The sequence below is a fragment of the Halichoerus grypus genome, chromosome X (genome assembly GCF_964656455.1).
Source record: "Halichoerus grypus chromosome X, mHalGry1.hap1.1, whole genome shotgun sequence".
Lineage (NCBI taxonomy): Eukaryota > Metazoa > Chordata > Mammalia > Carnivora > Phocidae > Halichoerus > Halichoerus grypus.
Genome location: NC_135727.1, coordinates 68,720,393 through 68,744,677, shown reverse-complemented (window position 1 = coordinate 68,744,677; position 24,285 = coordinate 68,720,393). Strand labels below are relative to the sequence as shown.

The following is a 24,285-nucleotide window of genomic DNA, read 5'->3' as shown; positions in this document are numbered from 1 at the left end:
GGCAGAGAGGGATAAATGGGCAGAACACAGAAAATATTTAGGGCAGTGAAAGTATTCTGTGATACTACAATGGTGGATACATGTCATTATACATTTGTAAAAACCCATCAAATGTACACCACTAAGAGTGAACCCTAATGTAAACTATGGACTTCAGTGATAATGATGGATCAAAATAGGTTTATTGATTATAACAAATGTACCACTGAAGTAGTGGTTATCAATAGTGGTGAAGGTTGTGGGTATGTGGGGAGACAGAGATATTTAAGAACTGTCTGTACTTTCAATTTTGCTGTGGACCTAAAACTGCTCTAAAACATAAATTTTATCAATGATATATATGCATAATTGGATATATATATATATATATATATATATATATATATATATATTTGGTTATAATTGGTAAATAATGGGTAATGAAGTTTGGGTGTTTAGGAGAGAATGAGAGTGCAGTGAAGAAACTGTTTCCAATGAGGAAACAAGCAAAAACAGTAAGATGAAATGATGTAAGAGGAATTTTGAGTGCGAGAGAACAAAGAAACTGGGCTAAAAGCAAGATCAAAGTAAAAGCAAATCTTTTAGAGTGAAAATGCTCATTATAAAATCAAATGTCAGTCACTAATGTGACTCTGTTTTGACTTCAAAGCCAAACTGTTCTGAAACAATCCCTCATAGAGTTCCACTTAGACTTTTTAAAAAGGCCATTCTATATTTCATCAACTTGTTCACCCACCTCAGTGCTTCCTGGCCCTCATAGTGGGCAAGTTATTTTTTCAGAGCTAATCTAAATTTCTCCCATTATGTTATACCAATTTTCCCTTTTATCCTGTGTTCAGTAAATATGGGCATAACAACTGGGCCATTATTCTCCAAGTCCAGATCTCCAAGTCCAGATCTCCAAGCCCACCATGAACATTGTGGTCAGACTAGATAATGATTTACTGACTGGTTCTTACTGGATATTTAACCTTGGGCCAGTTTCTAAACCTAACTGAGCCTCCATTCTTACCTCCATCCCCTCACCATCATAAAACAGGACTGATACTATCTACCCCTTTTGATTGTAGTGAGCCTAATGAGAATTCACCTCAGAAAGGAACAAGCACTGGTTCTGGCTTGGAGTATATGATCTGTGAACTGGGTTTCTGGTTCTCTTTCCCAAAGCAGATAGCCAGGACTTTTATTTCTCTTTTTTCTTTCAGAGAATTAGCCTCCCCTATCTTCTCAGACTCAGTCTGAATTCTCTTAAATTCTAGAGTACTGGGTTTGCAGTCTCCTTATTCTTGGTTGGCCTCTCTGCCTTCCTTCGCCCTCTCTTCTATAAAAGCCCTCCCTGACCCACACTTCCTAAGTTTGGAATCTTGGTATTAGGCACTGGCCCCTACTTGCCTCCTTACATACACCTTCTCTCTCCCAGAGTCAAGGATGCCCTTGGATGCCCAAGAAGTCTCCCTGTCGCAGTCTTCTGGCTTCCATCTCAGAGCCCTGGAGCTTCCTAATTCCTCTTGTTCTCCTAATCCAGAACTAGGCAGCTGGCCCTGAGGGCCTGGTAGGTACAGAGCCCTGGCCTAACCCTAACCCTAAACTCATGTTCCCATGAAAGAACCTTAATCTTTCACCAAGACACACCTTGGTCCTGCCCCCACTGCGATGCTTTGGGACAGGCCTGGAGCCTAGTGGTGCTCATTCTCCAGAGTAAGCCCATCATAATGATAAATATGGATGGAAAGAACACAAGGCCCCTTCCCTGCCCAAGACTTGAGCACTGGTGTCACTAAGGCTCCAAAGAACTAAGGGAGGGAGATGGGGTTGGGTGAGTGGAGGGGAGCTATCTTTAAAGCCCAGAGAGCAAAGTTTGATTGGAGAGGCAATAGGCATAGGTGTTTAAACTGTTCTGGGTCTTCTCCCCAATCTCAGCACCTTCCATGCATGGATGTGGGCTAGAGTAGGCACAGTAGGTCCATGCCCTGTGGAAGTCCTAGTCACTCTAATAATAATGGCTTTTCTTTGAGCACATGACTGGAGCACTGAATTCTCCCAACATCTGTATAAAGTGATTTCTATTTTCAGTGCTATTTTTCCTATGAGAACCTCCCAAGCATTAAGCCTACTAAAGAAAAGGCTTACCCAGATCCCCATAGTCCATCACAGGTGTACTGCACTGTTCACAAAGCAATTTCACATTCATTCTCTCCCGCAAGCCTTATAATTAACCTAGTCTGTGGGTGTCAGCCCAGAACTAGGCAGTGGAAGGGGAATGTCTAACAGAGGCCCTATTTGACCAATGCCTCTCTAAGTCTCAGGAAAACTAAGAGATCACTCCCTAGAAGTACTAAGTAACCCTGCATGGCCTGAGTCCTGATCTTCAGGCTATGGGGTTTGACTCCCGCTGCTGGCCACTCTGGTTTCTTCAGTGAGACAGCCTCTCTGGTTAATCTTCAGGTGAAGAAAAAAATCAGTGGCACCTGGGTGGCTCAGTCGGTTAAGAGTCTGCCTTCCGCTCAGGTCATGATCCGGGGTTCCTGGGATCTAGCCCTGCCTAGGGCCCTTGCTCAGCAGGGAGCCTGCTTCTCCCTCTCCCCACACCCCACTCATGCTCTCTCTCGCTATCTCTCTCTCTCTCTCTCTCAAATAAATAAATAAAATCTTAAAAAAAATCAAAATCTCCAGTCAAATAAACTAGGCTGAACCTCCCCACCTGTCTGCCTCCCCTTTGACTCCCTACTTCCCCAACCCACTCCCACCCTCCTGGAAACAAACAAATCATAAAATGAAGTATTCTGAAGCCAAGTTCTGCCAAGCACTTTACTGGCTTCTCTTCTAGACATCCTTGGAGCTGGGTCAAAATGATGATTTCCAGTCTATAGTTCCAAGGTCATTTATTGATTCAGCACACAAATATTTCCCGAGATCCTACCATCTGCATGACACTGCACTCTGCTGGGCTCAAACATGCTTCCTCATACCCCTTCAAGGTGCTCAAATTCCAAAAGATTCAGATAGAACCCCAAACAATTCTAAGGTGGACAAGAATAGTATTAGTTAATGAAGGAGGGAAGTTGATAATGGAATTCAGGAAGAGTGCTTTCTTTACTATATGTTGGCTAATTGAACATAATAATTAAAAAAATTTTTTTAAATAAGTTTTTATTATTTAAATTCCAGTTAGTTAATATATGGTATAATATTAGTTTCAGGTGTACAATATAGTGATTCAATACTTCCATACATCACCTGGTGCTCCTCACAGCAAGTGCACTCCCTAATCCCCATCACCTATTTAACCCATTCCCCCACCCACCTTCCCTCTGGTAACCATCAGTTTGTTCTCTATGGTTAAGAGTTTGTTTGTTGGTTTGCCTCTCTCTTCTTCCTCCTTTGCTCATTTGTTTCATTTTTAATCCACATATGAGTGAAATCATATGGCATTTGTCTTTCTCTGACTGACTTACTTCACTTAGCATAATACTCTCTAGTTCTGTCCATGTCATTGCAAATGGCAAGATTTCATTTTCATTGGAAGAGTGCCTTTTGAGAGGAACACCATCACATAAAGCTTTAGGGAGGAGGGGGCATTTGAGCTGAGCCTTGAAGAATAGGGAGAATTTGAACATTTTTTAATAAAGAAAAACAGTCTGTACAGAAGGAATTGCATAAGCAAAGGCACTTTTTAGTAGAAAGAGTATTGATCTAGGAGGCAACAGACCTGAGTTTGAACCTCAGTTCTGTCATTCACTTCCTTAAAGAATACCTTCCCCTCTCAAGCCCTCAGTTTTCTCATAGGTAAAATGATAATAAAATGGTAAATGTAAAATGAAATGGTTAGTTAACTTTTAAAGGTCCTCCATGTGCTTCCATCCTGATACAGTTTTTCAAACGTCAGGTAAACCAGTTTGCCTCAGTATAGAATAGGTGAAAGAGAATAATACAAGGATAATTGGGTCCATGATATGAATAGTATTAAATGCCAGGCCTGGGAGCCTGAGCAGAGAAAGAAAATAGAAGCCAAGCCCCAGTCCTAAGCCCTGAGGTTGTACATTTAGACTGGTTCCAATTTAAATACATAAACTTCGAAGTTAGGATGGCTTAGGATGGGAACCTAACTATACTCCTCATTAGTGGTTCATTTAAATAGCCATGGCACCTCTCTGAGCCTCAGTTTCTTCATCTCTAAAGTGGGAATAATACTAATAAATAGCTCATGGAGCTGTTGTGAAAATTAAATAAGATCATTTGTAAAAAGTGTCTTTACAGGTATGTTACTTTCCCTGCCTCTAAGTCCCTTTTCCCAGTGCCAGGCTTTAATTAGTCTTTGCTGACCCATTACTTCTGTTCCTTCTCCTCCTTCTCCAGAGCAAGCTTCAAAATATATCCAGAATCTAACCACTTTCCTCCATCCCCAATGCCATTCACCTGGATTATTGTAATAACCTTTTAATTAATCAATCCACTTAGAGTCTATTCTTAATCCAACTGCTAGAGTGACCCCTTCAAAACTTAAATAATGTCACTCCTCTGCTCAAAACCCTACAATGTCTCCCTACCTCACTTAGAACAAAAACTAGAATCTTTACAATGACATTCTCCCCTTTAGCTTTTGGACCGCATCTATTCTTTAGCCACGCAGTTTTGCTTTGTTTACTGTTTCTCTAATAGAAGACAGACATTCTCTCATTCTCTTTTCATGTGTTCCCTCTGTCTGGATCTTCTCCTTATAGCTCATACCAGTACCTCTTCTATATTTTATTTAATGTCATTTCAAGGTGAGGTCTTCCCAAACCACCACATTTAATATTGCAAACCTCCCCCCAGCATTCTGTATCCTCCTTCCTGCTTTCTTTTTTTCACAGCATTGATCATTACCATCTGACAAACCATAAAATGTCATTTCTTATTAGTGTCTCTCCCCACTAGGATATAAGCTTAATAAGGTCAGGGATTTTGTCTGTTCACTATTGATATCTCAATGCATAGAACAGCACCTAGAAGTCAATAAATATTTGTTGAGTGAATTAATGAATACAGTGGTTGCATACTGTGTACTATGCACTAAGTTAAGCAATTTGCATATATTATCTCAGTAAAGTCTGCCTTGTAATGTAGACACTGTTATGATCTCTATTTTACTCAGGAAAAATCCCTGAAACTCCCAGAGGCGAAGTGATATTCCCAAAGCCAAAGAGAGATCAGTTAATAGGGGTGCCAGTTTGGATTGGACTTTATAGAGGAGCACATTCCCTGAGTAGGAGCACAGCCTAGATTAAAGATTGTGGTAGGTTTGGGGAGGGGGGCTGGGACAGAACACTGGGATACAGATTGGTTTTGTGGTCAGAAGTTTATCTGATATCTTGAACCAAAATCTTGCGTTCATTTGGTATCTGCTAGCAAGCCTATCCTTTTTCAATAATTGGAGCTTTACAAAGGAAATTTCCTCAAGTGTGAAAGAAAGTTGGAAGTTGTGGCTGCCCTGGATTTGAGACTGCAGGAATTTGACCCCTTGGGGCACTGGCTTTGAGGCAGAAGTCATACCTGGTAGAAAGACACCTGAGACTAGTGAACTGACATGAAAAGAAGAAAGCCCATTACCCACGTGGTTCTTCTCCCTTTCCTTCTTTTTTTTGTAACCTACTCTCTTCATCTTTCTTTAATTTGTGCATGTTTGTGAAACATCCAATTAATCCAGCCTGCCGTCCCCTGGAATGTAACCTTAGGAAGGCAGAGCAAATATGTTTGTCTCTTTTTCACTGCTGTATGTATTCCCAGTGCCTACAGCAGTGCCTAGCACTCAGTGGACACACAATATATACTTGTGAAATGAATCTGTTCTTAGAAACAAAGCCCTCCTCCTGGGGGAGGGAGCGGGTCAGAGAAGGGAAAGCTCTTTTTAGTGGTATCCTGGGCCAGTTCCAGTGGAGTACCCCTGCAGGGGAATGTGGGAAGAGGGAATACCACAGATGCAGGCTGGGCTGAGCAAGGGAAGTTCAGCAGAAAGAGGAGGCCCCAGGGTAAGGACTGAATCCCAAAGAGCAGGACTTCACCCTGCTTCTGCCTGTCTTCATCTCATTTTGGAGGGAACCGGTCAGAAACCCCTGGAGGAACTTCTGCCTCCAAAAGCACAAACTAGTGCTATGGGGACCAGATGGACAAAAGTGAGAAAGATGAGACAGAAAGGCCTGGGAGCTGTGGGAGAGGGAGCTCAGGGTGAACAAGTCCCTGTGAAAGTGAAATGGCCCTTCATTTGAATGCAAATGCTATGTAAAAGCCTGAAGCCCCTTGACGTCAGCCTAGCCATTGGTGGCCCATCTATACCGGGCTACCAGTCACCTGGAAACCTGACGGGTAGAAAACGCGGATGGAGTAGTCTGAGAGGCACAGGAGGGCGTGCAGCACAGCTGCTGACTGACCTATTGATTCCCTGCTGCTTCTCAAAGTCGGGCTGGGGCCTTACAAGAACTTGAGAATGGCTTAGGGAGCTCCTTCCTCATACCCAAGCCACTATGTACAGAAGCTGCCTTTTGGAAAAAGAAGCAGGCATGTACGTGGGCACTCTCAGGAGCCCCGCGGGAGGCAGCACCGCCGGGACTAGCGGCACTGGGAGTGGTGGGAGTCCCCTGCCAGCCTCCAACTTCACTGCAGCCCCTGCCTATGCGCACTACATGGGGTATCCCCATATGCCCAGCATGGATCCTCACGGGCCGTCGCTGGGGGTATGGGGTTCACCGTATAGTCCCCCTCGAGAAGACTGGACTGTGTACCCCGGGCCATCCAGTACAATGGGCACAGTACCCATGAACGACATGACCTCGAACCCTTCCACTTTTGGCTCTCAGGAATACAACAACTTGGGCCCTGCGGGCGGGGGAAGCAGCAATGGCAGCCTGCCAGCCCCAGCCAGCGGGTCACTGTTCCCCATAGACCCCGACGCCGCGGATGCCACTTCTCCCAACAGAAGCCGCCACAGCCCTTATGCGTGGATGCGCAAGACAGTGCAGGTGACCGGTGAGTAATTGATCCCAATGCCCTCACACTTCTTCCTTTGCTTGGCTTCTATTTCTGTTGGCCTGTCTGCCCTCCTACTTCTCAGGACTCTCCAGGGACAGTTTAGCTGAGGACTACTGCGTGGCTGAGTGCCCAGGATCCCCTCCCATTAGTGACCTCCCTTGCATGTGCCTCTGCTCAAAGCCAGAAGAGTGCAGTGCTTGGAACCAAACCAACCCTGGGAGTGTTTTTCATCATTTCCTGATGTGTCAAGGGAGCAAGCTGGTGGACAATGGACACATTGAGCCACAAGGATCAGGATCCAACAGTGTAGTTGCCCAGATGGGAAAACAGACGCACAGGAAAGGTCAATGGGTGAATGAAGCAAGAGGATAGCCACCAACCCAATGCTATCACTTCTACTTGCCATTTCCATTTAAAACCCTTCCCCTTCTGGGCAGGTCTGCTCCCCTGAAACGCTAGTGATACTCAACTTTGGTTTCATGGTGCTTGGTTGGCAATGGACCCTCCAGTTAAGCCACGAAAGCCCCAATGGCAAAATAGCCTCGTCATCCTGGCCTCTCAAGGAAGCTGCAGCTTCCTTCACCCAAGGTGGCAGAGGCAAGCTGGACTCAAACCCATTGCCTACTTCCAAACTCCTTTCTGCCAATGGAAGCGTTGAGTCAGGTGAGAAGACAACAGCACACTGCCAGGACATCATAAGCTACTCAACTCTAACATCCCTAGGGCATGCGGGAATAACAGCCCCAGCACTAATAGGTGGTTAAAGACTTCATAACTGTCCAGGAAGGCTTCTGGAGACACAGGGGTTGGATGTAGGTCTGTAATGGAGTGCAGGAAGGCCCAGAGATTCCAGCCTAATGCTGACCCATGCTGGTACCAGCAAGACAGTGGGTGGCTGCTGGGAGCCCAAGGCAGGGGAAATGGGCACTCTGCTTTAATCTTGGGTGGGGGGGAGGCAGGGAGATGTTTGTTTTCAGCTGTAGTTGTTCTTTTATCACATTTTTATTATTCCAACCTATCGCTCTATGTCATTAGAGAAAATTGGTAAAATTTGACTCTATCATTTTTATCCTTCTGAGGAGGAAATGAATTTCAATAGCATTTGTCCATAATGATTATGCTTTAGTTCACAGTTCTGCACTTTTTCTCCCCTTTAAAAAGCAAAGGCAGGAGAGTGGGAAGGGAACAACTTTTACCATTAGGAGGACTCTTAGCTAGAAAGAGGCAGTTCCGGTTGATTGGGACATTACTAGGATAGCAATCCCAAATTAAGTGTAGAGCTTAAACACTTGGCTTTAAAGTGTTTGGAAGTAAATCTTCATTTTTAAAAATATGGGTGAGTCAGCTGGTTAAGTAGAATAAAAAATTAGGTTAAGGTGGGGCACTCCTGGGGCTGTTATTACATCTAGTCTTAGGGATGTAATTAACATCCATTTACTAAGCCCTAAGATCAGCAAAAGACACAAAAGTCAAAAAGTAGCTGCTCCCAGTCCAAGATTATGTTTTGAAACACATTAGAAGAGGAAAGTCATTAGTATGTTTGGAAGAGAGAACAATGGGGGGGAAGGACAAAAGAAATGATCTTGAGTCTTGAATTTTTTGTTTATGAGAGACAATATGACAGGTTTCTCTGCTTAAAAGTCTCCCATTTGCATTTGCTTTTATGAGCTCGGGTCTCCCTCTTGGGTAATGCTGGTGCCAGGAGAAGTTTAGAAAGGGACTCCTTAGTTTGTGATATCTTCATCACAAACCTTTAAACCTGGCTGTACAATGCCACCTTCACAAGGTTTTCTTCTCCAAATTCTATTAAGAAATTTAAAATTGAATTATTTTGGAACTCCTCTGACTCTTGGAGCTTATCTTGTAGATGAGGCTTTATTAGAGTCTATATTTCATTTTAATGTCTTATAAATCAAAATTATCTTTTTGCTATATGCTTGTAGCCCAAGGTACAGATTTAGCAGCAGTTCAAGAATATAATGAAAAGTATGGACACTCTCTCCAGAAAAATGCGCAAAAGGATACATACTTGCACCCACATGCATGTGCGTATACACACACATGCCCACACATACACACACACATCATTTTTAAAATAATTTTGGGAGATGCATGGATCCACTGAAGCCCTTCTATGGATCTCAAGTTATGAATTACACACAAAACAATTAAGCTGATCACCTCAGTGGACCACTCTGAACCAAAATGCACCTATTTGTATGTTTAGTACATAGTGTTAAACAAATATTTGTTAAATGAATGAATGAGTCAGATCCTCCTAAATTTTCTACTTCACTCTGTAGTATTGTGGGACAACATTTGGCTTATGGCTGAGAAGATAATTAGATGAACTGCAAAATGGAAGTAACCCTTCTCTGATTAAGGTAATCAAATAAAAGTCTTCCCATTACTGAAGACTATTTTAAATAACCTTAAGCTAAAGAAAGAAGAATACACATATTAGGGAACAATCAGAAACATTTCATAATGACTATTATCACATTTGATTTTCTAAGGAAAGGGGACTGACAGAGTAAATGTCTGTCCCCTAGGTGATTTGATTAAAAAGAAAGATATTTTTATTTACACTTTGTTCTCTAAGTGGTCTGTTCCAATACACATCTCATTTTAAAGATTACATGAAGAGGAACCTACAGAAAGGTTCTGTGAAAAGTTTAGTATTTTCATATTTTAAACATTGTCAGTGCATTACAGCTAGGAATTATTTTTTCATTTTTTTCTATTACCCAGAGTTGTAGTCTCAGATGAGTTTTGGCAAGGTGATAATCTAAGTAGAGCTGGAGAAAGGCTTTTTTGTTAGAAGTGGGAAAGAGGGGGAGAGAAGGAAGTAACTGAGTAATTCTGATTAAGCCACTGGACAAAACACTGGGGAAGTTATACTTAAAATGTTTTACTCAATTAATACACTTCAGAAAATAAGCTGCTTACTAATTCTTGAAGCTTATCATTGTGCTCCTTGGTTTCAACCATTTCGTTGGACAATTTTTTAAATGAATTTGGATGCAATTTTTAACTAAAAGCAGCAAAGGGTTATCTTAAGATAGAAAGTCATTGTACAGGGTCAATTGCACTGTTTTCCCTATAGAAGGAAACTGGTTTTCATCCTCTTTGCTTTGGTTTGGTATGAGAATATGGATGTTATGCTCTACCAGAAGATGTCCAAATCCCATTCAGTCCAATTTCATCATTTAAGGGGCAGAGGCAATGAGACAGGAGAAGAGAGTTCAGGAGGAGGGACACAGGAGGAATTCATTTCTCTTTGCAAAATGTGCAGTCAGTATATCCCCCGAGCTACATCTTCTTGAGGTTTGAGGCCTTATCTGTCAGATTGAGGCAACAGACTCTTTTTAACACTTCACATGGCTTTGATATGCAGCCTGGCTCTTCCTCATCCCTCCTTTCTTCAGGGGTTATATTGCCGGAAAGGGTGAGGATTTTCATGGCAAATAAAGAGGCCTGGTCTTAACTTTATTGTCCTTAGAAGAAACTGCAAGAGGGGAATTTATGACCAATGGGGGTGGGGAAGGACTGCAACCTTCCAGAGTTCTTGAAGTCTGGTTATATTTACTGATTATCAAAGAGCAGAAAACACAGAAATGCACAAGTTGAATTTTAACTTCTGCCTCAAGTTAGAATTTAAATACTCAGCTACTTTGGGATTAGAAAGGGTTTTAGGAAACATCTCTTCAAAAATATATTTTGATCGTAAGATATGAGGTTCTGGAAATAAATTAAACCTCAAAGTTTTCATTGTGATCTCAAATATACATTCTGCCTTTGTAACTAACCAAATGCCAGACCCCTGGTTTCCTGGGTTTCTGTTTGGATTTTAAAAACCAGCTCAAAGTCTGGGCCTTCCAGGTAGGTTAATTGACTAGGACTCATCATTTTCAATTTTCAAGGAGAAAAGTTTTGTTTAGTTTATTAGTCCATGAGTTATTCAGCCATTAAGTTTAATACTAAAACATATCTCTCATCCAGAATTTGTTTCTATGTTCATGTCCCTTTTTTTCTTTCCTGGAGATGAAAGAGTGTCTGACATTTGTTTAGGGCTTGTAAATTCCAAACCAACTGGCTGGTGTTCCTGAATGTAAAGAGGGTTCAGGATGGGATCTGATGCTATGTAGCTCCTTTGTTAGGCCTGTGCTGCATCTTAACACCTCAATGGGGTTTAGAGAACCACTTTAAAGAAACCTTTGTCCTACAGATCGCTCCCCAAAACCTCACATCAAAAACAACCAGGGAAGATCAGAAGCAGTTTGCCAAATGCCATAGAGAAAAAGAGGAAGATCCTGGAGGGAGTTAGAAAAATTGAAAAGAAAGGGAAGCTTCCTAATCACCTTTGGAAAATTTGAAAGGAGGAATAAAACTCTATCTGAGGAAGGACATGAGAAATTAGTTAAATGCTGTAACACAAAGCAAATGTTTGTATATCTTTTCAAAGAATACTAGAATATGCATTTTATTCTGCTTAAGTCAACACCTCCTCCTTCCCCCATTGATTAGCCACTTGGGAATAATAGTTGATTTAAGACCCTCACACACACAAAAAATTTTTCTAGTAGATAATAGGGGCTATCCTAGAACAGAATCTAAGTGACAATAAATGTTTTCTTTTTAAATTATTATCCAAACAAAACTCTCTCTAGAATATATATATATAACTAGGAATGTATGTAACGAATAATGTCAAGATCACAGAATAGTTTGCCACACTTGGGCCATTCTTATACTTCCCAGCATATTTAAACTGGGAATAACATTTAGCATACTGGACTGGGAGTCAGAGGTATGTGTTTGGGTCCTGGCACTTCAGCTCACTAGCACAAAACCACTTAACTACACTGAGCTTCAGGTTTCTTATTGGCAAAATGGGGATAAGACACATTCTGCATAATTCAAAAGTGTAGGTGAGGGGTTCAATAGGAAATGGTATGAATGAACTGCATAAAATGTAAAGGAAAGTGTACGTATGCCATATGTTGCTACTACTGCCAATGCTGTTTCTATATGTGAGTGGGAAGGGAAGGGAATGAAAATCATGGATTAAGTGTTTGCTTTAAAAAATAAAATATTCTCCCTCTCCCACTCCCCCGCTTATGTTCCTGCTCTCGCTATCTCTCTCTCTGTCAAATAAATAAATAAAATCTTTAAAAAAAAATAAAAGAAAGGGGGGTGCCTGGGTGGCTCAGTCGTTAAGCATCTGCCTTCGGCTCAGGTCATGATCCCAGGGTCCTGGGATTGAGCCCCCCATCAGGGTCCCTGCTTGGCAGGAAGCTTGCTTCTCCCTCTCCCACTCCCCCTGCTTGTGTTCCTGCTCTCGCTATCTCTCTGTCAAATAAATAAATAAAATCTTTAAAAAAATACTTTGGTGTAAGTAGGTCAATGATGGTGTGATAGGTTTTATATATATATATACATATATATGTGTATAAAACAGCCACAGATGACAAAGAATTTAATGGAAAAGTGGATATATGACATATTTGATTCAAAAAATGTACCTGTTTCATATTTGAAAGTAATAGATAAGGATGGGAACAGTAGTTGTGATTCCTTCAACCAAAACAATCTCCAAAGAAGTAAAATATGATTAAATATATTGCTTTCTCCCCTAACAGGGAAAACCAGGACAAAAGAAAAGTATCGTGTGGTTTACACAGATCATCAAAGACTGGAGCTAGAGAAGGAATTCCACTGCAATAGATACATCACCATTCGGAGAAAATCAGAACTGGCAGTCAACCTGGGTCTTTCTGAAAGACAGGTACACTGGAAGTACAACCAACATGTCTTAAATAGTTATTTCAATAGGCTGAGGTTTTAGGGAAGTCTGTAAGCAAGAGTGGAAGCAAAACAGAAGACCAAGACATTTTCCAAGCTCTCTTAAAGCCCACATTCATCCTACAGGACCTCCTGGTTTGGTCTCATTGGTCAGTGGGTTTATTAATAATTGAATGTGGTAGGCAGTGTGCAGACGGAGAAGCAAAGGGTTGGGATATAGGAGGTGAAGAATTAAAACTCCCATAGAACTAATCAGTCAAGTCAAAACCTTGATTGACTCCCCAAGTAGTCACAACCAATGTATGAAGTGGCAATTTGGCAATCATGGCTATTATCTGGTTCACATCAGTCAAACTATAATAGTAACTGAACACCAATGCTGCTACCTGAACTAAGTTTTTCTATTATTCAGGGTTGGAAATGTAATTTTCTATGGTCTGTATAATTCTACGATGCCTGCCTCAAATTTAACATACTGTAGGTACTCAATAAAGCATGACAAGGATCAATGGTTTCCATTTACCTAAACTTTGACATTACACAACTACCTGATGTTTTTTCACTTAAGTCTAGAAGTAATCCTGGAATTATAGAATGCTAGAATTGGAAAGTCCATTAGTGTGTTACCTATCCCAAGCAGCTTGCACTTTATCCAGGTATGAAGGCACATTGGTATCACAGCAAGAGATATAGTATTTCATCACCCTTGTTCACCCAGTTCTGTGTTTCATTAAACTTATTGGAAGTTACTTTTAATGACAGATAGTAACCACCTTTGTTATTTAAATCCCTCCCTTTTTATCACCACACCTCAGCATCTGCCATTCTATCATTTATTTCTACCTGTGCAACAGAGGTGTTGGATAAGGTGTCATATAAAGAGCACTGCATTTAGAATCAGTAGCCCTGGATTTTATCTCCAAGTTTCATCTCAAGCAAGATACTTTCCTTCTCTCAGTCTCAGATTTTTTTTTAACCTGTTAAATAGGTATACTTCACAAGGTCATTGGGAGGCTCAAATGAAGTGATACACATGATAGGGCTTTGTAAATGCTAAAATCCTTGTACAGTATCAGCAATGACTATGAAAACTGCATTCAGTATGATGCCCCATTAAATCTAAAGCATTTTTTGTTTCAGGTGAAAATCTGGTTTCAGAATCGCAGAGCCAAGGAAAGAAAGATGATCAAAAAGAAAATCTCCCAGTTTGAGAACAGTGGAGGCTCAGTACAAAGTGATTCTGGCTCCATCAGCCCTGGGGAACTACCTAACGCTTTTTCCACCACCTCATCTGCTGTTCATAGATTTCAGCCTATTGAGATACAGCAGGTCATAGTCTCTGAATGAAAGAAAAGGCAAAGAGAAATGGAAAGTCCCCCATCCTTTAGCATTGTCTTCTTGGTCTCTAAGATATCAGCAGGCGAGTTAGGACAGGATGTAATTTCTCATAAGGCAGTATTCAGAACAAGTGGATGTGCAATTGTTGAAGATAATTGAGAGGTCACTTACTGTTAGAAACCATCCTCAGAAACCTCCTGTCATGTACTATGCTACATGGCAGTCACTTAGGAACTTGGTGGTAAGCTATATGATTAAAAGCTACGGGCGCCTGGGTGGCTCAGTCGTTAAGCGTCTGCCTTCGGCTCAGGTCATGATCCCAGGGTCCTGGGATCGAGCCCCACATCGGGCTCCCTGCTCCGCGGGAAGCCTGCTTCTCCCTCTCCCATTCCCCCTGCTTGTGTTCCCTCTCTCGCTGTGTCTCTCTCTGTCAAATAAATAAATAAAATCTTTAAAAAAAAAAAAAAGCTACAATCACAGGCCTTTGCAACTCTATTCACAATTTCAGAAACTTACTTGTGAACGAATTGTAAAAAACAGTTCAGGAAGGAGGCACATTTGTGTATGTGTACTTGTGTTTGTTATTTGATGTTGGGTGTGTTCTTTTATGCTGTCTTGGTGGGGGGAGGTAAGCAGAAATTTATCCATCTGTAGCTACTTTTGCAAGTGATTAATTCAAAAGCTAACGGCATTTTCATAACAAGACAAATGTTTAAAAATCAGCAGGAGATGATTCTGAATCCATTATCACTGATTAATAAAAATAATAAATAGAAAGACTATTTTTGCTCATCAATCAATCATTTTCTGGCATCAATTACCTCATCTCAGAACTTCCAACCTATAGTGTTGATTTCAAATCTTGCCAAAATAATGAAGTCAGACTAGAACAATACAGCCCAGCTTGGTTGAGTCAGTAAAAAGGCAGCTCTCCAACACGCAGAACAAACTCTAATCCCCTTTCTGTCTTTTCACTCTAGTGCTACAGTTCAGTGGCAGTCAGAGTTAACATAAGCACTCTCCTTGCTATTACCATAAACCTGTTCAATTTTACTTACATTATGTCATGTCAATGCAGTGTGGCCCAAGGAGATGCAGTTTACAAGTTCCAAACACACAACTTGGGTTGCAGTGAGTAGAGTTGCCTGGAGTTTTTGGTGTTGGTCCAGTATACTGTTTGCATGTCAAAGTGGCCAAAGGCTGGACTTTGATTCATTTTAAATTAAGATGGTTTAAAAGAAAGTTTTATTAAAGTAGGAAAGTAATCAAAGCACAACTTTATTTTCCCTTTCAAGATACACTTTCAAAATTCTTAAGAAATTAGATTCTTGAGCATAACTACCTGTGTTTGGGTTAAGAATAAGAAATTTATCTCAGAAAGTGGGCTTCTTTTCTATGGTTGCTCCTGGGGGTATGTCATTTAGTCTTGAAGAGATTTAAGGAAAAAACCCTTCTATCTTGATCCAGGCTCTTGGAGTTATATTCTGCCTTTCCTGCATGCATCTTTACAAAACTTTTATGAGGGAGGTATCGATTGCCCCATTATGCTGATAGGGAAATGGAGATATAAGCAATCATTCATTTTCCAAACATACGCAGCAAGGCAATCATGGATGCTGATGAGAATTCTGAGTTACATAAAAATGATCTTTTGTAGTCTCTAGTGATGGATTCAAACTCAAAGCCCCTTCCTATTCATTTGGTATCAGATTATGTCACTGAAGTTGCATACAGCTCTCTCAGTGCCCACCAGCAGATAATTATGACCTAGAAATGCAGGCTTAACCCTTTGTTTTTCAGCTCACCTACCCCCCCATCAGTGAATTTGGGGCTTCTACCAATAATCTTAATAATGCCTTACATGTGTGTAATATTTTATATTTTTCAATGTACTTTCACACTTGTATATTACCTGGCTTAATATCCTTATCCCTTACAAGATAGGCAAGAGTTGTTATTTCCCACTTTGTAGTTTAAGAAACTAGAGACTAGAGGGGCTTAAGTATCTTTGGTTAACTATTTTTTTCCTTAGCCCAGGTCTAGATATTGGGGGAAGGTAACAAAGATAGATCAATTTAAGCTCTCTTTCTCTTCAAAAAGTTACCAACTTTTCAGTAAGTTAATGACAAAACCTAGGATTACAACACAGGTCTACTAAATTGAATGATTATTTATTTAGTGCCTACTCTGTGCCAGGCACTGTGCTAGGATTTCTTGACTCTCAGGCCAGCACACATTCTATTTCACCTCATTGCTTCCAATAACTGTGGGGCGAAATATATAGCATGCTAATTGGCCAGTAGGCCATCTGAGTGCTGAACAAAGAAAATCAGCATTAAAATGAGTCCTTCCAATCTACTGTGGAGAGAGATGCGGATTTTAAGGATGAGGAAGTTAAGTTCTGAGTGTACATAGGTACTTAGCTTCCTCATCCCTAACACTGCCTCACCAAAAAAAAAAAGAATATCTTTGGCTATAGCAGCTGGATTTCTCTGGGGGTTGTTCTTTCCTGCTATAAACTTATGTTCAACAGAGAAGAAACATTTTTTTATTTTTATAGATTCTAATTTTCTAGAACCTGCTAACAGAACCACAATACAGAGCTTTTGTTCTTTTTTAAAAATTTTTTTATTGTTATGTTAATCACCATACATTACATCATTAGTTTTTGATGTAGTGTTCCATGATTCATTGTTTGTGCATAACACCCAGTGCTCCATACAGAACGTGCCCTCCTTAATACCCATCACCAGGCCAACCCATCCTCCCACCCCCCTCCCCTCTAGAACCCTCAGTTGGTTTTTCAGAGTCCATCGTCTCTCATGGTTCGTCTCCCCCTCTGATTTCCCCCCCTTCATTCTTCCCCTCCTGCTATCTTCTTTTTTTTTTCTTAACATATATTGCATTATTTGTTTCAGAGGTACAGATCTGTGATTCAACGTCCTGCACCATTCACAGTGCTCACTATAGCACATACCCTCCCCAGTGTCCATCACCCAGCCCCCCCACCCCTCCCACCCTACCCCCCACTCCAGCAACCCTCAGTTTGTTTCCTGAGATTAAGAATTCCTCGTATCAGTGAGGTCATATGATACATGTCTTTCTCTGATTGACGTATTTCGCTCAGCATAACACCCTCCAGTTCCATCCACGTCGTTTCAAATGGCAAAATCTCATTCCTTTTGATGGCTGCATAATATTCCATTGTATATATATACCACATCTTCTTTATCCATTCATCTGTCGATGGACATCTTGGCTCTTTCCACAGTTTGGCTATTGTGGACATTGCTGCTATAAACATCGGGGTGCACGTACCCCTTCGGATCCCTACATTTGTATCTTTGGGGTAAATACCCAGTAGTACAGAGCTTTTGTTCTTAATAGCATTTTGCAGCCACTTCCTCTAAGAAGACATGTCAATTCTTTCTCTGAAACCCAAGAAAAACATACACCCCATGCTTTTATGGCTATATTATGGTGGTGTGCACTTGGAAGTATGTACAAAGGAGGTTAAACACCAAAACTCAAAAGTTGCATTTAAAGCAGGTTTCAATAGGGGTGCCTGGGTGGCTCAGTCAGTTAAGCATCTGCCTTCAGCTCACGTCATGATATCGGGGTCCTGGGATGGAGCCCCACATGGGGCTCCCTGCTCAGCAGGGAGTCTGTTCCTCCTTCTCCCTTTGCCCCTCCCTCCCACTTGTTCTCTCTTTCTCTCTCTCAAATTAATAAATAAATAAAATTTTAAAGTAGGTTTCAGTAAAGAAATTATTTTTCTGATGAGGGAAGAAGCATGAATAAAAACGTGCCAAATGACTAAAAGTGTTCAGCTAGGGTGGTGGGATTATGCAGATTTTCATATTTTCATTACTTTTCAAATTCATGCCATTTTATGAGGGAAAAAAAGTTTCCTTAAGAAACATGTTTTCACACCAAATCTTCAAGTAATTTTTTAAATTTTATTTATTCATTTGAGAGAGAGAGAATAAGGGAGAGAGAGAAAGCATGAGAGGGGAGAGGATCAGAGGGAGAAGCAGACCCCCCGCTGAGCAGGGAGCCTGATGTGGGACTCGGTCCTGGGACTCCAAGATCATGACCTGAGCTAAAGGCAGTCACCCAATCTACTGAGCCACCCAGGTGTCCCTTCAAGTAATTTTTTATCCTCAAGTAATTTGAGACTTTAGAATTCTCCTTGCCCTTTATAGAAATGTTCCCATCTCCCAGTTCCTTTCTTAAGGTCCTTGATTAGTCTGGGAGCTGTTTGTGTACAGCTGCAAAGAAAGATCATTAGGAGGGTTTGGCTTTTTTTCAAAGGAGGATTTGGCTCAGATCCATAGAGTATGGCTGTTTTTCTGGGTTGAAATGTTTTAACACTACCAAACCGGGTCAAGAAGGGCAGGAGCAGCCAGCAAGGGGGGAGGGTGGTGGAAAGGAGGGATATATTACAACAGGGTATAAGGAACATTTTGGGGTGTTGGATATGTTTCTTATCTAAATTCTGGTGATGGTTTCATGAGTGTCATTTGTCAAAAATCAACTTTCATACTTTAAATTCACACAGTCTCCTGTATGTTGATTATGGCTTAAGAAACCTGCAAACAGGGGCGCCTGGGTGGCTCAGATGGTTAAGCGTCTGCCTTCGGCTCAGGTCATGATCCCGGGGTTCTGGGATCAAGTCCCGCATCGGGTTCCCTGCTAGGCGGGAAGCCTGCTTCTCCCTCTGCCTCTCTCTCTCTCTCTCTCTCTGACTCTCATGAATAAATAAATAAAACATTTAAAAAAAAAAGAAACCTGCAAACAAATACAGCAGAGTGGCTGCAACTCTGATAACAATACAGAAGGGAGGAACTCGCTAGAGGATTTAGTCTTTGGAGATAGTCACTTAGATAACTTAGGTTTACCCTTCCAGGTGGGGATCACTTTCTTTTATATTAATGTTGGAATATGCTACTGAGGGACACCAATAATTGATAATCAGTGGGTCTCTCATACCATGCAGATGGGTTTGGAGGGTAGAGGGAGAGCAGAGTATATGGGCATTGAATCTTCAAGTATGAGCATCAATGCAAAGCAAAGAAGTGCCCTACTATGGGTTTTCAGAATCCATATTGTAAGTTAATAGTAAAAGTAGCTATTTTCATGGTATGGAAAAAGAAGCACTAAATTGGAAAGTGAGACCTGAAATTCTAGTTTTACCTACTTCTGCAACTAAATGGCTGTGTAATTTTTGGTTAGGTCACTTCATTAATAAGGGTCTCTGCTATTTCATTTGTACAGTCTAGATACTTGACTTGGCTTTAAGCAGCTATTCTAGCTTTAATCTCTACATGACATCCTGGAAAAAACCTCAAATACTTTTTCTCTTCTCCACTACTCACACAAAATAATACACACACACACACACACACACACCTTCCTCTCTTGGTTTCTCAGAGATTAAAGTACCACTAATGTGATATTCAGTCCTTTGGTCTCAAAAGACTTTTTCTGTCTTCCAGAGTTTACCATGGAGACTTACCTTTTCAGAGTCCCCATTTCTCCATCTATACAGTGTGGATCTTGAGCTTACTGTAATCACCAATCTCTGAGATTCTAGGTCTGTGAATCTTTTAATTAAAATTCAAATTTCACTGAAACAGGAAGGCACTTAAGCTGCTATGATTTATCTAAACCCATTCCAACCAGAAAAGCCTTAGAAAGGCCAGCTCAAAATGGATCACTTGGAAATGCTCCCCTAAAACAGGAATAAATCCCCTTGAACTTTATACTTTTGTCTTTAGTTGTACTTGTGCACACACTTTTGATTTGCCCCTAAGGATAAAGGAAGCAACACGTCAAATGCCTTCTAGGGAAAAGGGGAAAAATTCTCCCCTCTTCTTCCAGCATAACCTCTCCTGGTTCTCTAGCCTGATGAAACAAAAATGGAAGTCCCAAGCCTGGAACAGGTTGAATGGTGGCCCCCAAAAGATATGCCCACTTCTTAATCCTTAAAACTTCTAAATAATAAAACCTTATACGGCAAAAGAGTGAATATTCTCTTATATGACAAAAGATGCAATTAGATTAAAGAACTTCAGAGGAGGATCTTACCCTGGATTATCTACGTAGACCCTAAATACAATTATATTTCCTTGTAAGATAGAGACAGAGGGAGATTTCAAACACGTCTTAGTCCATTTGGACTGTTATGAAAAACACCACAAACAAACTTAGGTTATATCTTTTTAACAACAAAAACTTAGGTTATATCTTTTCAAGCAAGGGAAACAAAAGCAAAAATAAACAATTGGGACTACATCAAACTAAAAAGATTTTGCACAGTGAAGGAAACCATTAATGAAACAAAAAGACAACCTACTAAATGGGAGAAAATATTTGCAAATGATATATCTGATAAGGGGTTAATATCCAAAATATATTAAAAAAAAACTTATAAAACTCAACACCAAAAAACAATCCATTTAAGGAATGGGCAGAATACTTGAGTAGACATTTTTCCAAAGAAGACATACAGATGGCCAACAGACACATGAGAAGATGCTCACATCACTAATCATCAGAGAAATGGAAATCAAAACCACAATGGGATATCACCTCACACCAGTCAGAATTACTAGTATCAAAAAGACAAGAAATAACAAGTGTTGGTGAGGAAATAACAAGGGAACCTTCTCCCACTATTGGTGGGATTGTAAATTGGTACAGCCACTGTGGAAAACAGTATGGAGGTTCCTCAAGAAAAGTAAAATGGACTATTACTCAGTCATCAGAAAGAATGAATATCCAACTTTTGCATCAACATGGATGGAACTGGAGGAGATCATTCCAGATTATTCCAGAAAGTGGTCGCTTTTCTGTTCAGAGAGTTGCTGCTATTCTTTTCTTGATCTCCTGTTGAGTTCGTAGGTGTTCAGAATGGTTTGATCCCTATCTAGCTGAATTCCTGGGACCAGATGAAATTTAGGTCTCCTACTCCTCCGCCATCTTGCTCCTCACCATTTTTAACTTTTTGAGGAACCTCCATACTGTTTTCCAGAATGGCTACACCAGTTTGCATTCCCACCAACAGTGTAAGAGGGTTCCCCTTTCTCTGCATCCTTGTCAACATCTGTTGTTTCCTGTGTTGTTAATTTTAGCCATTCTGACAGGTGTGAGGTGATATCTCATTTTAGTTTTGATTTGTATTTCCCTGATGATGAGTGATGTTGAGCTTCTTTTCATGTGTCTGTTAGCCATCTGAATGTCTTGTTTGGAAAAATGTCTATTCATGTCTTCTGTCCATTTCTTAACTGGATTATTTGTTTTTTTGGGGGGTTGAGTTTGGTAAGTTCTTTTTAGATTTTAGATACCAACCCTTTATCAGATATGTCATTTGCAAATATCTTCTCCCATTCTGTTGGTTGCCTTTTAGTTTTGTTGACTGTTTCCTTCCGTGCAGAAGCTTTTTATTTTGATGAAGTCCCAAAACTTTATTTTTGCTTTTGTTTCCCTTGCTTCCAGAGACATGTCCAGTAAGAAGTTGCTATGACTGATATCAAAGAGGTTGCTGCCTGTGTTCTTCTCTAGGATTTTGATGGAGTCCTCACATTTAGGTCTTTTATCCATTTTGAATTTATTTTTGTGTATGGTGTATGAAAATGGTCTAGTTTCATTCTTCTTCATGTCACTGTCCAGTTTTCCCAACACCATTTGTTGAAGATAATGTCTTTTTTCCATTGGATATTCTTTCCTGCTTTGTCGAAGATTAGTTGACCATATAGTTGTGGATTCATTTCTGGGTTTCCTATTCTGTTTCATTGATCTATGTGTCTGTTTTTGTGCCAGTGCCATACTATCTTGATCACTACAGCTTTGTAATATAACCTGAAGTAGAGAATTGTGATACCTCCAGCTTTGCTTTTCTTTTTCAAGATTGCTTTGGCTATTTGGGATCTTTTGTGGTTCCATACATATTTTAGAATTGTTTGTTCTGGCTTTGTGAAAATGCTGGTTGTATTTTAATATGAATTGCATTAAATATGTAGATTGCTTTGGGTAGTATAGACATTTTAGAAGATTTGTTCTTCCAATCCTTGAGCATGGAATATTTTCCATTTCTTTGTGTCATCTTCAATTTCTTTCATAAGTGTTCTATAGTTTTCAGAACACAGATCTTTTACCTTTTTGGTTAGGTTTATTGCTAGGTATCTTATAGTATTTAGTGCAATTGTAAATGGGATCTACTCCTTGATTTCTCTTTCTGCTGCTTCATTATTGGTGTATAGAAAGGCAACAAATTTCTTTACATTGATTTTGTATTCTGCAACTTTACTGTGTATCAGTTCTAGCAATTTTTTGGTGGAGACTTTCGGGTTTTCTACATAGAGTATCATGTCATCTGTGAATAGTGAAAGTTTGACTTCTTCCTCATATATTTTGAGGATCTACTGTTTTGTATGTATACGTTTATAATTATTATATCTTCTTGATGAATTGACCCTTTTCTCAATATATAATGCCCTTTATTTCATAATAGTTTCTAACTTGTAGTCTATTCTGCCTGATATTAGAAAAACCACCAAGCAGTTTGTTTACTAGTTGCATGGAATATATTTTTCCATTTTTTCACTTTTAAATTATATGTGGTTTTAGATCTAAAGAGAGACACTTGTAAACAGAGAATAGTTTGATCATGTTATTTGATCTATTCAAATTTCCACCTTTGATTGGAAAGTTTAATGCATTTATGTTTAAAACAATCACTATAAGGAAAAACGCACTTCTGACATTTTGATGTTTGTTTTCTGTATGAGTTGTGTATGATATATATTATATATATATTAAATATTGTTATATAATATATATTATATAATATATAACAATATTATATAACATACCTATATTTTATACCTATAGATAGGCATTTTATACCTATAAAATACCTATTTATAATGATGTTTTGTCATTTTAACCTTTCTGGATGGGGAGAGACTGTCAATCGCGGGCTAGCCAATTCTTAGCAATTGCAAAAGTTCCAGCAGGTAACATGCCTTTGATATACAATCCAGAGCCATACCTCCTCTATTTGACCCATGCACTTCAGGAGGTATTTTACTTCTGCCTTAATCATCCCAGGACAAGGTACCAGACAACTAGAAATTACTCCTATAGCCCAAAGCTCACCAAAATTCAAACTAGCCAATCCTAAACTGTTTACACTGCCCTACCTTAATTTTCCCATAGAAACTCCAGTAAAGACCATAGCCTAGGTATTCCCCTGCTCCTATCTTCTGTCCCCAACCACCCTGATGTTTCCCCATGTAGATGTGCATGGTGTGTGGTGCCTTCTGTCTCTATTACCTGTGAGTATAATGAACTTTTTTCCCTGAGGCTTTTCTGTGTCTCCTCTTGTAGCAGAACCTGACTGACCATCTCCTAAAAAATATAAAACATATAACTGGTTCTTCATTTCCCCTGTAAGTGCCTTCTTTTGTGTTTAATTGGATATTTGTAGTGTACCATTTTGATTCTCTTCTCATTGTTTTGGCAAATATTTTAAATATATTTTCTTCGTGGTTACCATGAGCATTACAATTAATATCCTAAATTTCTGGGGCACCTGGGTGGCTCAGTCATTAAGCATCTGCCTTCGGCTCAGGTCATGATCCCAGGGTCCTGGGATCAAGCCCCACATCGGGCTCCCTGCTCCGCGGGAAGCCTGCTTCTCCCTCTCCCACTCCCCCTGCTTGTGTTCCCTCTCTCGCTGTTTCTGTGAAATAAATAAATAAAATCTTTTTAAAAAAATCCTAAATTCCTAACAATAAGAATTTAATTATTACCAACCTAGTTTCAGTAGCATACAAAAACTGCTCCTGTACAACTCTGCCCTCCCCTTATATTGTTGTTGTCACAAGTTACATCTTTATTTTATTTTTTAAAGATATTTTATTTATTTATTTATTTATTTGAGAGAGTGAGCAAGTGAGAGAGAGAGAATGAGTGCAGGAGCAGGGGGAGAGGGAGAAACAGATTCCCCACTGAGCAGGGAGCCTGACGCTGGGCTCGATCCCAGGACCCTGGGATCGTGACCTCAGCCGAAGGCAGATGCTTAACCAACTGAGCCACCCAGGTGCCCCACAAGTTACATCTTTATACATG

The 24,285-nt window shown here is 40.2% G+C and overlaps 2 protein-coding genes across 2 annotated transcripts in view; one reads left to right on the top strand and one right to left on the bottom strand.

Annotated features, from left to right (window-relative positions):
- NAP1L2 (nucleosome assembly protein 1 like 2) overlaps window positions 1-24,285 on the bottom strand; it is a 236,007-nt gene that overhangs the window by 160,385 nt on the left and 51,337 nt on the right. The window lies entirely within an intron of this gene.
- CDX4 (caudal type homeobox 4) lies at window positions 6,501-14,157 on the top strand. Its single transcript, XM_036103974.1, has 3 exons — window positions 6,501-7,002; window positions 12,648-12,793; window positions 13,951-14,157. Exons 1-3 carry the CDS (start codon window positions 6,501-6,503, stop codon window positions 14,155-14,157), a joined length of 855 nt encoding a protein of 284 aa, XP_035959867.1.

Bases quoted from the DNA above. Each gene is read 5' to 3' on its own strand.
- CDX4 (XM_036103974.1), top strand. From the start codon at position 6,501: ATGTACAGAAGCTGCCTTTTGGAAAAAGAAGCAGGCATGTACGTGGGC. The intron at 7,003-12,647 runs GTGAGTAATTGA...CTCCCCTAACAG, and splicing joins CAAGACAGTGCAGGTGACCG to GGAAAACCAGGACAAAAGAA. The intron at 12,794-13,950 runs GTACACTGGAAG...TTTTTGTTTCAG, and splicing joins TGGGTCTTTCTGAAAGACAG to GTGAAAATCTGGTTTCAGAA.